The 16,768-nt window shown below is 38.7% G+C and overlaps 1 protein-coding gene and 1 long non-coding RNA gene across 10 annotated transcripts in view; one reads left to right on the forward strand and one right to left on the reverse strand.

Annotated features, from left to right (window-relative positions):
* The window catches only part of LOC309614904, a 28,372-nt gene extending 19,741 nt beyond the window's left edge, over positions 1 to 8,631 (forward strand). The window contains exon 2 of the long non-coding RNA XR_014236459.1: positions 6,829 to 8,631. This is a non-coding gene — a long non-coding RNA (uncharacterized lncRNA). The remainder of the gene's footprint in view (positions 1 to 6,828) is intronic.
* Positions 1 to 12,618, reverse strand: part of ZMYM4 (zinc finger MYM-type containing 4) — a gene marked incomplete at its 5' end in the record, with an annotated part of 178,656 nt that extends 166,038 nt beyond the window's left edge. For 3 of the 9 annotated variants that reach the window (XM_082362560.1, XM_082362554.1, XM_082362557.1), the window contains one exon: positions 12,156 to 12,615. Coding sequence is in view for 3 of the 9 variants with exons in the window: in XM_082362554.1 (XP_082218680.1) it covers positions 12,156 to 12,194 (39 nt within the window). Of the gene's footprint in view, positions 1 to 11,963; positions 12,009 to 12,146 lie in introns of those variants that run through there. The other 6 variants (XM_082362552.1, XM_082362553.1, XM_082362558.1 and 3 more) reach the window with 6 other exon arrangements.
* Positions 12,619 to 16,768: the final 4,150 nt, after the last annotated feature.

Here is a 16,768-nt window from a genome sequence, read left to right on the forward strand (position 1 = left end):
CTCTCGAAACTTGCCTGGTGGCGCAGTGGTTAAGAATCCGCCTGCCAATGCAGGGGATATGGGGTCAATCCCTGGTCTGGGAGGATCCCACATGCTGTGGAGCAACTAAGCCCATGCACCACAACTACTGAGCCTGCACTCTAGAGCCCGCAAGCCACAGCTACTAAACCCCATGCACCTAGAGTCCATGCTCCGCAACAAGAGAAGCCACCACAATGAGTAGCACGTGGACCGCAACAAAGAACAGCCCCCGCTCGTCGCAACTAGAGAAAGCCCGCGCAGCAACCAAGACCCAACGCAGCCAAAAATAAATAAATAAATAAATAAATTTTATTTAAAAAGACTGTGCTCTCACTGCCAAGGGCCCAGCTTCAATCCCTGGTCGGAGAACTAAAATCCCCAAGCCGCTAGGGCAAAACAAACAAAAACCCACAATGAGGGATAAATTAGGAATTTGGGATTAACAGATACATACTACCATATATAAAACAGATAAACAACAAGGACCTGCTGTAGAGCACAGGGAAGTATATTCAATATCTTGTAATAGGGCTTCCCTGGTGGCGCAGTGGTTGAGAATCTGCCTGCCAATGCAGGGGACATGGGTTCGAGCCCTGGTCTGGGAAGATCCCACATGCCGCGGAGCAACTGGGCCCGTGAGCCACAACTACTGAGCCTGCGCATCTGGAGCTTGTGCTCCGCAACAAGAGAGGCCGCGATAGTGAGAGGCCCGCGCACCGCGATGAAGAGTGGCCCCCGCTTGCCGCAACTAGAGAAAACCCTTGCACAGAAACGAAGACCCAACACAGCCAAAAATAAATGAATAAATAAATAAATAATAAAAATAAAGGAATTCCTTTAAAAAAAAAAAAAAAGAGTCTTTAAAAAAAAAAAATCTTGTAATAACCTATAATGGAAAAGAATCTGAAAAAGAATATAGACATGTATAACTGAATCACTCTACTGTACACCTGAACATTGTAAATCAACTATACTTGAAAAAAAATCAAAACCACAATGAATGTAACATACAACATGATAAATATAATTAATACTGCTGTATGTTACACATGAAAAGTTGTTAAGAGAATAAGGCCTAAGAGTTCTCATCACAAGAAAAAAATTTTTTTTCTATTTCTTTAAGTTTGTATCTATACGAGATGATGGATGCTCACTAAATTTATTGTGATGATCATTTCATGATGTATGTAAGTCAGATCATTATGCTGTACACCTTAAACTTATACAATCCTGTACGTCAATTATATCTCAATAAAACAGGAGAAAAAAACCCGCAATGAGATGCCACTTCACACCCACTAGGATAGCTATTACCAAAAGAAAAGAACAAGCATTAGAGAGGATGTAGAGAAATCAGAACCCCCATGCGTTGCTAGTGAGAATGGAAATGGGTGCAGCCTCTGTGGAAAACAGTCTGGTGATTCCTCAAAAAGATAGACATAGAATTTCTATATGACCCAGCAAATCCATTTCTTGGTACATAACCAAAACAACTGAAAGCAGGAACTCAGATACTTGTACGGCAATGGTTACAGCAACGTAAAGGTAGCAACAACCCAAGCGTCAAACAACAGAGGAACAGATTAACAAAACGTGTTACATACATACAATGGACTATATTAGGCCATTAAAAAAATGAAGTTCTGATACATGCTTCAACATGGATAAATCTTGAAAACATTATGCTAAGTGAACTAAGACACCAAAGGTCAAATATTTATGATTTCACTTATATGAAATACCTAGAATAGGTAAATTCTGATTAGAATAGGCAGAAAACACACCAAGGGCTGGAGGGAAAGGCAATGGAGAGCTATGCCTTAATGTACATACAAAGTTTCTGTTTGGGATGAAATAGTGGTGATAGTTGCACAACATTGTTAATGTACTTAATGCCACTGAATTATAAACTTTAAATGATTAAAATGATAAATTTTATGTTATGTATATTTTAAGACATTACAAAATTTTAAGTCAATTGTTTAAATATAAAATAATAACAATTTTTAAAAAGGATTCAGGTACTAACCTTAAAGACCCTGCTGTAGGCTGAATTGTGGCCCCCAAAAGATATGTCCACCCAGAATCTAAGAATATGATCTTTTTGAAATAAACTTCTTTGCAGATGTAATTAATATAAAGATCTTGAGATGAAATCACCCTGGATTAGGGTGGGCCCTAAATCCAATGAAGATCATCCTTAGACAGAAAAGAAACAGAGACAGGAAGCCATGTGAAGGTGGTGGAGGCAGAGACTGGAGTAATGCTGCCACAAAAATCAAAGAACACCTGGGTCCACCAGAGGTTGGAAGAGACAAAGGATTCTTTCCGAGTCTTCAGAGACAGCATGGTCCTGCTGATGCCTTGATTTTGGACTTCTGGCCTCCAGAACCATGCAAAATAAATTTCTGCTGTTTTAAGCCACTAAGTTTCTGGTGAGGTATGCCAAATCTAGGAAAATAATACAGATTTTGGTGCACAGAGGTGGCGTGCTGCTGTAATAAATACCTAAAAATGTGGAAGTAACTTTAGAATTGGGAAATGGGTAGAAGGTGGATGAATTTTGAGAAGCATGATAGAAAAAGTCTAGATTGCCTTTAAGAGATGGTTGGTACAAATATAGACATATCTGTATTCACCAATTCTAATGAAGGTTCAGAAAGAAGTGAGGAGCAAAAAAGCGAAAGCTACTATTACTTTAGAGAATACATATACTATGAACAGAATGTTGGAAAAAAATATGTTAAGGGTGCTTCTGGTGAGATCTCAGAGGGAAATGAAGAATATGTTACTGGGAACTAGACGGTGATCCTTGTTAGAAAGGAGCAGGAAACTCAGCTGAATTGTGTTCTACTGTTACGTAGAAGGCAGAACTTGGAAGCAATGAAGATTGCTTGGAGATTTCTAAGCAAAGTGTTGAGGTGAGCCTGGATACCCCTTGCTGCTTATAGGAAAAAGGGAAAGGAAAGAGGTAAACTAAAGAAGGAACCATTAAGCAAAAAGGAAACAACTCTTAATGATTTGAGCCTATCCAGATTGCAAAGGATGCTAAAATTAGGAAATCCATTATAAGAAAAGTGTGCTCTAGTGAGAGGATGAAGGGTGTAGCTGGGCAACCATTTACTGAAGATATTAAGTGTGTGACTCATGGATCCAATTAATCATCTCAACTTAAGTCAGGAATAGAGATGGGGTTATCCAGGAAAGATCTGTGAAGAACTATCTTTTCTAACTGTGTGGATACCCTTAATATATAGAGGAGAGTCACAGGTTTTTGAGCATTATTAAACCAGAAAAAACACGGCCAGACTGTTCTTAAAGGAAGAGACTAGACAAAATGGAAAAAAAAAAAACTGACTTCTGGAATTCTATGGGCAGGAAAGAGCTAATAAAGTTACTCAGCTGCCAACAAGTGCTACTCTTCAAGAAAAAGAAAAATGACTCCAAAGACAGAGTCACAGGCACAAAGGCAGAGGCTAGAGAAGCAGGCCCAAAACAGGGGTCAATAGTGCCTCCATGGACCCAGAGGGCAGAAGATCAAGTCACAGAGAATTATTCTCAGATCTTGAGAATTATTCTCTTGTCCTGGTGGGTTCTGAACTTGATTAGGACTAGTGATCCCTTTATTCCTTCCATTTTCTTCCTTTTAGAAAAGCAATGTCCATGCTATGCTTGTCCCACAATTGTATTTTGGAAGTAGAAAATTTGTTTTCTGGTTTCACAGGTCCACACATAAAGAGAAATTTTACTCCAGATGGATCATACCCAGAGTCACACCTATACCTAATTTAGATGGTTGAGATACTGAGATTTGGGACTTTTTGAGATGATGATATTAGATGAGTTGGGCTTAAAAATTCATGTTGTAATGAGTTGAGACTTTTGGGGTGTTGAGATGAGGTGAATGTATTTTGCATGCAGAATGGACATGAAGTTTGGGGACAAAAGGGCGGACTGTAGTGGGTTGAATTGTGGCCCCTAAAAGACATGTCCACCCAGAACCTCAGAATGTGTGCAGAATGGGTTTTGCAGATGTAATTAAGGTAAGGATCCTGAGATGAGAGCATCCTGAATTAGGATGGACCCTAAATCCAATGAAGAGTATCCTTAGAAGACACTGAAAGACATAGAAAGAAGGCGGCAGTGTGAAGATGGAGGCAGAAACTGGAGTTATACTGCCACAAATCAAGGAACACAAATCAATCCACAAGAAGCTGGAAGAGGCAAGGAAGGATTCTTTCCTAGAGCCTTCAGAGAGAACACTGCCTTGCCAACACCTTATTTTCAGACAGGCAGCCTCCAGAACTCTGAGATAACAAATTTCTGTTGTTTTAAGCCAAGTTGGTAGTAATTTGGTATGGCAGCCTTCGGAAACTAATACAGACACCCACTGATCAAAAATATGACAAATTTAAACATCAAAAAGAATACTAACCACAATAAATTTAAATATATAAACTATATTAAAATTCATGAGTTCATAGTGGTATCCCCTCCCAAACCTCAATTTTGGGATTTGCTAAGGTGTCAATTCATTCTTCTGAAAATTGGTAAAGGGGAAAAAATAAGCATTTATTCTGCTTCTCCTGTATAAATGATTTTACAGGGTAACCAAATAATTGATAAAGGAACTCTTTATGAAAGAATTCCAATGAATAAATATAGGAGAAATGATAGAAAATCACTCTTCTAATGAAATAATGGATCTAGGCAACAATCATCAATGGCTGATAAATCCATTAGGTGAAAAGTTAAGAACTATGTTGGATTCTCCTGACAGAACCTAAACTGATCAATTTTAGTATCACTAAGTGTGACAACCAGCAGAAACTTAAGAGACATATAAACCAAATGAAATGGTAAATCTCATTTGGATAGTGATTTAAACAAACCAATTGTAAAAAGACATTTAAAGAATCAAAGAAATCTGAACTGGATTAAGGAACTCTTAATTTTGTTAGGTATAACAGTATTGTGGTTGTATTTTTTTTTTTAATTCTTATCTGTTAGAAATACATACAGAAGTACTTATAGATTAAATGATGTGATACCTGAGACGTCTTTGAAGTTATTTCATAGAAAGGAAGGAAAGAAGGGAGGGAGCAAGGAAAGAAAAGAAAAGAAAGGAAAAAAAGAAAAAGAAAGGAAGGAAGAAGTTAGATGAGAAAGGAATGGCAAAATATTGATAACTGTTCAGTTGCCTCCTGGAATGATGCAATTAAGAATTTGCAGCATCACCTAATAGAGTGACTATACGTCCTAATTAGTCCAGGACAGTCCCAGTTCATGTCTATTGTCCCACTGTAATTATTAAATAGCACACCCTTTCATTCTTAAAATTGTCTGATGGAAAATAAATTATACAATCACTCTATTTATGAATTTTTCTTTCCAAAGAAACTGAACCTAAATCTCATAAAGCTCTACCAATTCAAGTTCTCAACCTTGGCTACAGACTGAAATCACTTGGGAAATTTTTTAAAATACTGATGCCTAGAATCCACCCTATGAATTCTGATTTAATTGACCTGGGAATCAGGATATTTAAGAGCTCGCCACGTAATTCTAATGTTTCAGCCAAAATAGAGAACCACTGCTCTATATCTAACTATTTTGTGGAAAATATGAAGGGTAATTGAACACGTTAAACACCACGAGAACTCGATCAGCCAAAACCAGAATGTGGTAAATTTTCCTGGACAAATGAGCTAGTTTTTTAAACAAATAAATAGCATGAGAAAAAGTGCAGGGGCTATAGGGGACGGGGGATGGGGGGGATGGTTAAAGTTAACAGAAACTTAAGAGACATATAAACCAAATGAAATAGTAAATCTCATTTGGAGAGCGATTTAAACAAACCAATTGTAAAAAGACATTTAAAGAATCAGAGAAATCTGAACTAGATTAAGAAACTCTTAATTTTGTTAGGTATGATAGTATTGTGGTTGGTTTTTTTTTTTCTTATCTGTTAGAAATACATACAGAAGTATTTATAGATTAAATGATGTGATACCTGAGATTTCTTTGAAGTTATTTCATCAAAGAAAGAAAAGGAAAAAAAGAGAAAGGAAGGAAAAAGTTAGATGAGACAGGAATGGCAAAATGTTGATAACTGTTCAGTTGTCAAAACTGGGTATTAAGAACATGGGGTTTATTGTACCAATCTATATTTCATATCCTATATTGATATGGAATTATGAAACAAAGTTTTTTAATTTTGCCTATAAATGTGTAGTATGCATGTGAGTGTATATATATAAATTTGTAAGACGTTTTGGGAAATGTAAAGAAAGATGAACACATGTGATCTTTGACCTCAAAGGTTAGTGGGTAGCCTATATGTTGGACAAAAAAGGTTTGTTCAGGTACTGTCTTTGGTCAAAGGCAGGAAGGCAGCTAACTCAAGATTCTGGGAGCCCAGAACAATAAGAATGAAATTAAAATAACATTATAAGTATTCCCTAAGCATAAGAAAGTGACTGTGGGTATATTATTGCTAAATACCAGAGGATGAACATAACCGGACTTTGAAAAGCCCATGCTCTTACTATTGGGTTGAGCCATATGAAAAGGCATTTCTGTACGTCAAATATTAGCAATTTTGTATGGTAGAGCCCAATACTATGTTAAAATGCTTTCTTTTTCTTTCTTTTGCTACAATAATTACATACTGTTAACTCATAGTAAAATAATCAGAATATTTAAGGGAAATGTCAGTCTTTTTTAAAAAGTAGTAGTAGTCAGTCTTCTTTAAAAGTTGGTCTCCTAATACAGAACTCAAAAATATCTTATAAATATCCAGAGAAGGCTTCCCTGGTGGCGCAGTGGTTGAGAATCTGCCTGCTAATGCAGGGGACACGGGTTCGAGCCCTGGTCTGGGAAGATCCCACATGCCGCGGAGCGGCTAGGCCCGTGAGCCACAACTACTGAGCCTGCGCGTCTGGAGCCTATGCTCCACAACAAGAGAGGCCACGATAGTGAGAGGCCCGCGCACCGCGATGAAGAGTGGCCCCCCCTTGCCGCAACTAGAGAGGGCCCTAGCCCAGAAACGAAGACCCAACATAACAATCAATCAATCAATCAATAAATCCTAAAAAAAAAAAAAAATCCAGAGAAATTGCAATTGTACATTTATCTATTTATATTCTCTTTAGTATATAATAAAATCATTCCATTTTCAAAGGAAGCATAAGCTTTATCTTTAAAATGAATCATAGCTTTAAAATATTTGGTGTATATTTCTTAAAAATAAACATGAGTTGCATGTGTTTTAAGGTTATCTCAAGATATATTTCATAGGTAGAAAGTTAATTTGATGCTTCCTGATAAGTAATTTACATCGATTTGATTTAAATATAATTCAATGTTTTTTGTTTTGTTTCTTCCTGGTTTTTTTTTGAGGGGGCCGCACCACGCGGCATGCAGGATCTTAGTTCCCCAGCCAGGGATCGAAGCCTGCGCCCTCTGTAGAGGAAGTGTGGAGTCTTAACCACTGGACCACCAGCGAAGTCCTTAATTCAATATTATTTTAACAACCAAAAATTCCAAATAATGAATTCTGAACCTATACTATTATTTACACATATTACCATATATCATATGTATTAATAACTAATGTATGTTTATTAATTACTGCATGTTATTATAAAGAATTCTAACCTATACTATTTATCAAACAGTACAATTTTTCAAGTGGTACTTGATCCTGGTTTAGCCTATTATATCATGACCTTGAGCTCTCCCTGTGCTGCAGTTTCCTCATTTATAAAATGGGACAGTAATAGTAACTACTATTTATGGAATTAATGAGGATTAAAAAACATACTACATATAAAATATTTAGAATGACTGGAAATTAAAATGTTTATAAATACCAGGTATTATCATTATTTACAGAAGCCTCTGCTAGTTACAAGATGGGCACTGTGAAAACAATTCAGGATCACTGTCAACACTAGAATGGTCTCTTCGAAATGCTCTCTATACGAAGAGCCAATGCATTCTTAAAGTAGATAACTTACACTGTGTACACGATCTGCAAATATTTTTAATGATATGTACCACCATGTTTTTAAGCAACACATTTAGCCAAAAGACAAAAGATAAAAAGTTCATTAAGGAATTAAGAGGGATAAACCTTTTGCAATTATTTTATTATAAAATATTAAAATAATGGAAATCCAAAACAAAACTTCTCCATAATTCCATCAGTAGTAAAATCAATGTTTTCATTTGTTCATGTTATTTTCTATTCCTATCTACATGCATGTTCAATTTTTACATACTTACAATAACAAAATAGATTGCATTTTCACTTAATATTATACCCCGAGTATTTTTCCATTTTGCAAAATTCTCCCCCTTAGTCTCCCTTTCCTTTCTCATCCCCACCTGCTGAAGGTAATCAATGGTAACAGCCTGACATGTGTCCTCCACAAGTTTCTCCAAGCTCATACATATACAAGTATAGACACATATGTGAGGAAGAAAGATCACTTTGTTTTTACAAAAATGGAAGCATGCTACTTATACATATGCTTTCTCTCTCTATTAAGCATGCCAAACACATATACCTCAAATTTAATATACAGAAAAGTTTAAGTATGAAAATGGACACAACTTACTAGACCAGGTAATAACACATACATTTACAAAAGTTATTATTATTTTGTATGTAACCTTTGAAAAGATAAAGGGATTTCACAAAAAAATTTGGCCACCAGATTTAGTTAGATCTCATGCTTCTAATAGTTTATTATAATAACCATGCATAAAATAACCCCTCTACTTACAAGCCTACATAATGAATTTTAAAACTTATTTCAGAAAATAAAAATTTTACAGTCTTTAAAAGAACTCATAAATAATATCTCAAAAGTATCCTGACTTTAACGTAAGAGAGTGTGAGTGTGTGTGTATAATACTGGCTTTCAGAGACTTCCCTGGCGGTCCAGTGGTTAAGACTTCGCCTTCCAATGCAGGGGGTGCGGGTTTGATCCCTGGTCAGGGAGCTAAGATCCCACATACCTCACAGCCAAAAAACCAAAACAACATAAAACAGAAGCAATATTGTAACTAAATTCAATAAAGACTTTAAAAATGGTCCACATCAAAAAAAAAAAAAAACCTCAGTGCCTTAAAAAAAAAAAAATACTGGCCTTCATTTGAACTTGGTTCTTTCTAAGGGAGAGATGATAGATGGATGTAGTGCTCACCCACCCACATATTCAGCTTCCCCATGTTCACAAATTGAGAGACTGGCATTCAGATATAGTCTGAATACAATCAAATCAATCTTACCTAATTAATACCTATTGGCCTAAGTGCCCACAAACATAAGACACCAGGCAGACCTACAAAGAATTTAAGGTTGTTAACTCAGTGGTTTTAAAAACACACTCTCCCATCTAACCGTAATCCAGAACAATCACAAGATCCTTAAATCTGGATTCACAGAAGAGAACTTAGGGTGTAATGGGTGATATGAAAGATAACTGAAGGTCCCAGAATTACAAACCAGATAACTTGGTAGCCAAGCCATAGAGCCTCTAATGCAACAGGTAAACTTTTCTTACCAAAAATCAATTTTTGAGTTATTATTATGTGAAGGTCATAGGTGTTGGAGATGCAAAAAGCATATAATGGCCCTACCCTTATGGAGTTCACAATATAGCAGAAGAGTCAGAATATATAATTCTAAATGACCATAAATACCATATACCACAGCACAATGCCTAGCATATAGTTCATGAACTAGCACAGGTACTCAATAATTTTTTGTGACTTATGATTATAAAAGTCAAAGGCAGTAAGCACCATAAATACAATACCATGTCATCAATGAAATTTCAGATTAAATAATCTAAACTTATTATCTAGGCCTACGTAGTTTGTTTAACTACCTCAAGGCAAACTATTTTATAAGATACTGTACTTTTGTACACAGTCCCCACTAATCTGCTTGGAGTACACATATGGAATCCATGTGGAGTTTAAGCACAGGCACAGACAAAAAATGAAGGAAAAAAAGCACATGCACCATGTGTACCATTTAAGACAACTCTACTGAACATTCTAACCAAACTATCAAAACCAAAATGGATTATGGAGCCTAAAAGACACTGACTGTAACCTTCCTCCACAATAAAACTGATAAAATAATGGGGAAAACCTGTACGAGTGCTCTGTATATTACATACTGTTAAAAAATAATAAAGTTTAGACTGCTACCAGTGTGGCACCTTTTAGGTGTATTAGAAGAGAAAGAAGTACTTAATATCTAGTTGAATTTGTTACCAAAGCACATAGATGTTTTCTAAAACATTCTACCTTATACTGTGAATGACAACAGCATTAGTAGTAACTGGATTCAGAGACCTCCTTGAATAAACATTACACATCTAAAATAATTTATTCTATACATTTTAATTGGTGGACCACATGCCATACGCCTTCACTCAAGCATAATGAGGATCCAGTTTAAAACTGGCTCACAGCATGAAGAACAATTTAAAATTTCAAAACACGTGCATTCCATAACCAACATTTATACTAAGTGAACTATTTGGACATACTATCACACAGCTTAATTTGTCCTATGTATGAGGAAGATCTAATTATTGCATGAGGGAGATCTAAAATTTTATAAACCTAAGACTATCAACAATAAATTTTAATTGCTCAATACCACAGTGAAATGCATTAAAATAAGAACTGATGAATAAAGAGATAAATGTGGATAAATATGTGATAAAACAAGTATAGCAAAATGTTAATGGTAGACTCTAGATGGTGGATACTATGGACACTCCCTGTAAATTTTTTCAGCTACGTAGTTGAAAATATTTTCCTAATAAATTGTGGAAAAAATACTGCTTGACACTTCCCTCGTTATTTACCCTTTAAGCTTTTAAGGAGAGAAACATAGATTTTAAAAACTCCTATGTGGCATCCAAAACAAGCACCGTAGTTTGGACAAACATGGATTCAAATCCCAGCTCAACCTCTTAACTAGCTATCTGATCTTAACTATTTAATCCCTCTACGCCTACATTTCCTCATCTGCAAAATGGGTTTCACATAGTAAATATGAGGTTTAATTCTTCCTATAAAGCACAGTGCTAGGCACATGGTAAGCACTCAAAATGTTAGTTGTATTATCTATATGAGATTGCTAACTTTATGATAAATCGAAAGGGCATTCTCAATAAAGATTACGCAGTAATTTTTTAAGCAGTTGGCTTAACACTAACTTCATTTTGATACCGTTCACAAAAAGGAAGATTCCTGGTAGTAAACTTACTGCTTAACACGCTAAGCGGGAGGGCGGCGGGGGGTAAAAGAAAAAGTCTAAAAATACTGCTCAATCGACAGTACTGTATTATTCTCCATCTGAAAAAAAAAATCACTCAATTAAATAAGAAAAGTTTCAAGACAAACTTTAAAAGGCACTCAACAACTATGTGGAATTGGCTTCGCCTCTGCAGGTTGTTTGGGTACATCCTTGATATGACAAAACTTGTCACACTCTTCCACGTTCTTAAATGTTGGTAAAGGGGCTAGACTAGAAAATGACATTGATAGTTGCCAAAATCTTTCTCATACATCAGGGCATGCCAACGACCCCACTTCTTCTCAGGTATGTGCACCACCTCCACCTTGGTCTTGATAACGGTTGGGGGGGAGGGGAAAGGAGGCAGGAAAATGAATTCGCGATGGTATCACCGAAGATCCCTCCACCACTCATTCCCGCCACCACCACCCCCACCTGACCTCTCTCCTGTTAAACTTCCAGACTCTGGTTCACCAAAGATGCACTTAAGTCTCTGACACCTTCCCTCCCCTGGCCCAAATAACCCACCCCCAGTGTTGGAAAAATAAAAAAACACAAACAACAGCCCCCGCCCCTCCCCCTCCCAACCAGCAGCAAATCTTTGTCCCACCTGCCGAAGGACCACTCTAAGCGCGCTCCAGACCCAAGGTTGCCTCAGTCCTGCCCGCAACCTTTTCCGAACCGGGCCTCGGCGACCCCTCCACGAGCCTACGCATGGCCCATTCCCGGCCCCGACCCCGGGACGCGGCCCCCGCCCCGCCCCCCGCCGCCCGCCGCCCGAGTTCTGCCTCACCTCACCTACCCTCTTTCGGGGGCTGGACTCCACCTCTCTCTCCGCCATGTTGGGCCCCGCTCGGAACCACTGCGGCTCCCAGCGCTGTGGCGGCGGAACCTCTCGGGCCCCCGGCCCCCGCCCACACTGCAGGCACGGCCGCCTCGCGGCAGCTTCCCCGGACCTGGCCGAGACTGGCGCTTAGAGTGGGGAGGGGGTGGATGCCGCGCGCCGGGTCGGAGATCTTGAGATCCCACGGGTGCGCGCGTAGGCGGTAGGGCCTGCCCGGGAAAAGGGGGGGGGGCCGGGACTCGGGGGGTTAATGGCCTCCAAGGGGCCCCGTGAGTAGGATTATTTTCTCTCAGAGAAATTCCTCCGCCTGCGGTTTCTTAAAGGGATCACCAAAACCAGCCCCTTGCGCGCGCCCTTGATGCGCAGGCGCACCCTAAGCCCCTCCTTCCTTTCCCACCAAGCCCCCGGTCCCGAGCGTGCGCGTTGAGTGGCCCAGGGTAGGCCAAATCCTGCAAGTCTTTTTGCAGCCAGCAGCTGCTCCCACTACTCAACTATGGCCGCTTCCTTAAAGGGACCATGACGCAGTGATGAAGGAGGAATGAAAGAAATTAGTAAAAGGGCTATCTGGAGTATTGGCTGAAATGTCAGTGAGGGGTCCAGATCACCATCTTACACATGACTGCAGAGATACCATTGTAAGGGGAAGATGGTGGTGAGCTGAAGTTCACAGTGGACCTCTGAATGTGAAGAATCCCAAGCAAGGAGGGAACAAGCCAGTCATCTCAAGAAGATCCAGCTTACCTGCCTTTAGATGGCCCGATGTGAAGCACAGGACATAGAATATTAAGGGCCAACTTTGATAGCCTAATGTCAAAGCCAAATCCTTTGGTGATTTTGAAGACTGAACAAACAACTGGAGATAATTTCCCCGGTAGTAATTTGTCCTTTGAATATCTAAATCGAGAAGGATCTCAGGAACCATCTACTGTGATGTTCCCAATGGTAAAATTGCAGCCTGGTCAGGGGAAGTAATTTGCCCCAAAGCATGTAGAGGTTGGTGTGAAATTAGAATCAAGACTTGAGTCACAACCCTCCAGGGTTTTCAATGCACCAAGCTGTCTTCGAAACAAGAAATAAATTCATTTTAATCTAGAAGATTAAAAATGAAAGTTCATGATATTTCAAGAATACTGTAATTATCCTCTGAAGATGCGTGATGGTTTGCAAATATTGTGTGTCCTCATTCACCTCCACCGAAGGAACTTTGAGAATCTGACTCAAAGAATGAGCATCTTATTCTCTAAGCAGAAAATTGGGAAGGAGATTTGGGTCTATCTTGCCCTGAAACCAGAGCTGAAGATGGCTGAAGAAAATGAGGGCTTGATCCATTCCTCTTCATCCATTCCAGTGCCCCATCCTCAGATGGAGAAAAATTGCCCTAATGGAGTTATAATGATAGCTTAGGGGCAATCATATAAGAAAGAAATACAAAGAATTTGCTTCCTGAAAGGCATTCCCCATGATGAGAGATATTCAAATGCAAATGAGCAACTCATAAAATTACAGGATAATGAGATATAACTTTTGTGTGTCACTTTAACTTTTATATGTTACTTGGTAGATGTTTTGAAACTAAGAAGTTTCCTTATCCATCACATTTTGCTGAAAACTCTCTGTGAAATTGCTAGAAGTTTCCATGCTGGTCTTTGCTTACTCTTTTTCACCTTTAATTTCACTTTTGGGTAGGAAAGAGGAGAGAAAGCCAAAAAAAAAAAAAAAATAAGTGTTATCTTAGCCAGAATTTAAAAGACGCGTCAGACCCTTCAGTTCCATGTTAAGAACAAGAAGGATTTAAAAAGAGAAGCCAAGAAAAGATAGTTCCAGGGAATTTGGGTACATACAAGGTCTAGTCATTTCCTTCTAATAAAATCTGGTGGCTTAAAATGGAGTTGCTAAATTTGAAGTGGAAATGGAGAAGCCATACGCCTGTTCACCCAGCTTCCCCCTTGCACTCATTGTTCTCCTTCTTTCATGCCCCCACTGTTAGAGAAATGTTCTGCTTCTCAGAATACAGTTTAAAGCCATTGATTTCCTCCACATTTTAAAGACGGAGCCACTGAGGCCCAGAGATAAGATATGACTTGCTTGAGATCACACAAAGGATTAGGAACAACATTAGGACTGGAATAGACAGCCTAGGGCTGTTTCCTATATCACACTGTTTCTAGAGGTATTGGGAGTGTGTTGGGTCTTGAACAGTAGGCAGGATTTATGCATTCCAGATAATATACAAGCATACCATGAATGTTCAGAGCAATCATCCATGTGGGGGAAGGAGAGAAGAGAAAACCACCACTTAGTGAGCACTGCAAGGTTAAGTGTTTTCTTTAAGTGACAGTCCAATGTCATTCAGCAGAGAAGCCAAGTCAGAATTCAAAGCCTTTTTCTTTCTAGCTTATGCAAATATATCATAAACAGGAGGTTGCAGATTGGTGGTTTTGCAGACAAATTTTTCCCACAGTCGTGTATTTGGTTTGCACCATGTACAGTTTAGTCAGGTTACTTGCTCTGTGTCTCAGTTTCCTCATCTGTAAAATAGGTTTTTGGGATAATTAGTTAATACCTCTAAGTCTCTTAGAACACTTTTGGTTCCTAACAGCAAAAGAGCATATTATTTTATATATTTTTATAATTTTTAAATTAAGATATTGATTATATGCCAACATTTAAAAAGGGATATTTCACGTACTAATCCAATTTTCTGACTTCTCTTTAAAAAATGTAGAATATAATGGTGTAATATTTTGTGAATATCAAACTGATTCATTTTAATTTTCTTCTTTAAATTATGTTCCATTATAGACTATTGTCTGAAGTGTAGCTCTGAGACTTATTTCCCTAATCAGGAGAGACTAGAATAGGCTTAGCGGAGAGAAAAAGAATTTGCTAAATTTCCTTAATTCTGTTTAACCTATGAAGTTCACATCATAAGAATCTCATATTCTCCCACATTCCAGAGGAGATACTCCTTCCATCTAGGACAGCTCTGCCATGAACCTGTGACATAGGGAAGTAAAAGAAAAGCCTGACTCTTAATTAAAAGGTAGAGGGAAGAAGGAAGAGAGAGATAAGAGAGGCAACGATTGAGAGACACATGCCTCTGTCTTCCCACAAAATTCCATATACAAAATTAGATACAGGGTTTTGGAAGGAGCTCTGCAAGTGAGGGGCCCTCAGCTCCAGTGTGATATGGAATGTATCCAGAAGTTCCCAAACACCCTGTGGAGGAATAGGGAAGGTAGCCAAGAGAACTGGCTGGCAAGAATAGGGGGAGGTAGCTTTGAAAATCGGGCTGGGAACAAAAAGTAGTAATAGCCAGATCTCAGGAAGAACTGTGGTTTGCCCCCATGTTCTCAGCAAGCTTAGCAAGGCCAAGCTACAGGATATACTGCTCGCGATGAACAGGTTGTTGAGCATCCAGAGAAGTCAGAGAATAGTACAAGGACACAAAATGGATCCAAGGTCTCAGGCTTCCTCAGCAATATAACGCTTCCTACACGCCGACAACGCTATCTTAGGGACATGTGCAGAAGTAGAGAGAAGTTGTAGGAAATACTTGGTGTTTCTTCCCAAAAGAGGTTATTACCTAAAGGAATTTCATCCGTCAGATTCAAATATGACTTAAACAAAATTACACGCTTAGATATATTAGATAAATTCTGAGAATGTTAAGAAGAAAGTAAAACAGGGTGCTGGGATAAAAAGTGACTAGAGTAGAACTACTTTAGTTATTTAGTTTCTGAACAACTTCTAAACCTTGGTTGTGGGAACATGAACAAGTACAATAGAAGGGGAGTTGGGCACCCTTCTTGTGGACTGCCACTTGTAGAGGGACACCTTCCTTCTTTCCCTGCTACCTGGTGGGACAGTTTCAAGTATTCCACAATTATAAGGCTTGTAGAAGATCTTAATTTTCCTCCTCTCTATCCCCTGCCCTCACTGGAATACGAGGAGGAACAGTAATGTCTTGCTGTCTGTCTCTGGCTGCTCCCTTGGGTTTCTTGATGCCATAGGAACCTGTCTTCCCAGATAGAAATGATCTACCCTGTATAGACTCTTATGTGCCCTTGCTGGGAACTGGGACATAGTCAATTGATTCAAGGCTCATAAGAGAACAGATTTTTACATTACACAAAATAGGGGTTCTCTGTCAGACACTGAGTGACCTTGGGCCAGTCACCTTACTTTTATGGGCCTCAATGTTATAATGTAAGGTGATTAGATTAGTTCAGGTAGGGTCTCACTGGCAGCTCCAATTACTTGGTAATGACAGCTGGGGGCATTATGCAGAAAACATCTGTTGGGCCACATTTAGGTTCAGTAATTGATTAGTGATGTCTGCCACAGATGAGACAGGGTGCAGGGGAGCTACATTGCCCATCACATATGCCATCCCTAAGTTAAATGCTCTACTAATTATTCCTAATTCTAGATTTCTTTGATTCTATAAACTCATGTGACTGCTGTTGAGATAAAGCAATTTAATCTCACTGTTTTAAGTATTTGCTGTTGTGTCAGTGGGAATGGAGAGAAGGAATGGAAAAAAGTTGATCCTCCAATTTGACACTGCC

This window comes from Balaenoptera borealis (genome assembly GCF_965194805.1).
Source record: "Balaenoptera borealis genome assembly, chromosome: 1".
Classification (NCBI taxonomy): domain Eukaryota; kingdom Metazoa; phylum Chordata; class Mammalia; order Artiodactyla; family Balaenopteridae; genus Balaenoptera; species Balaenoptera borealis.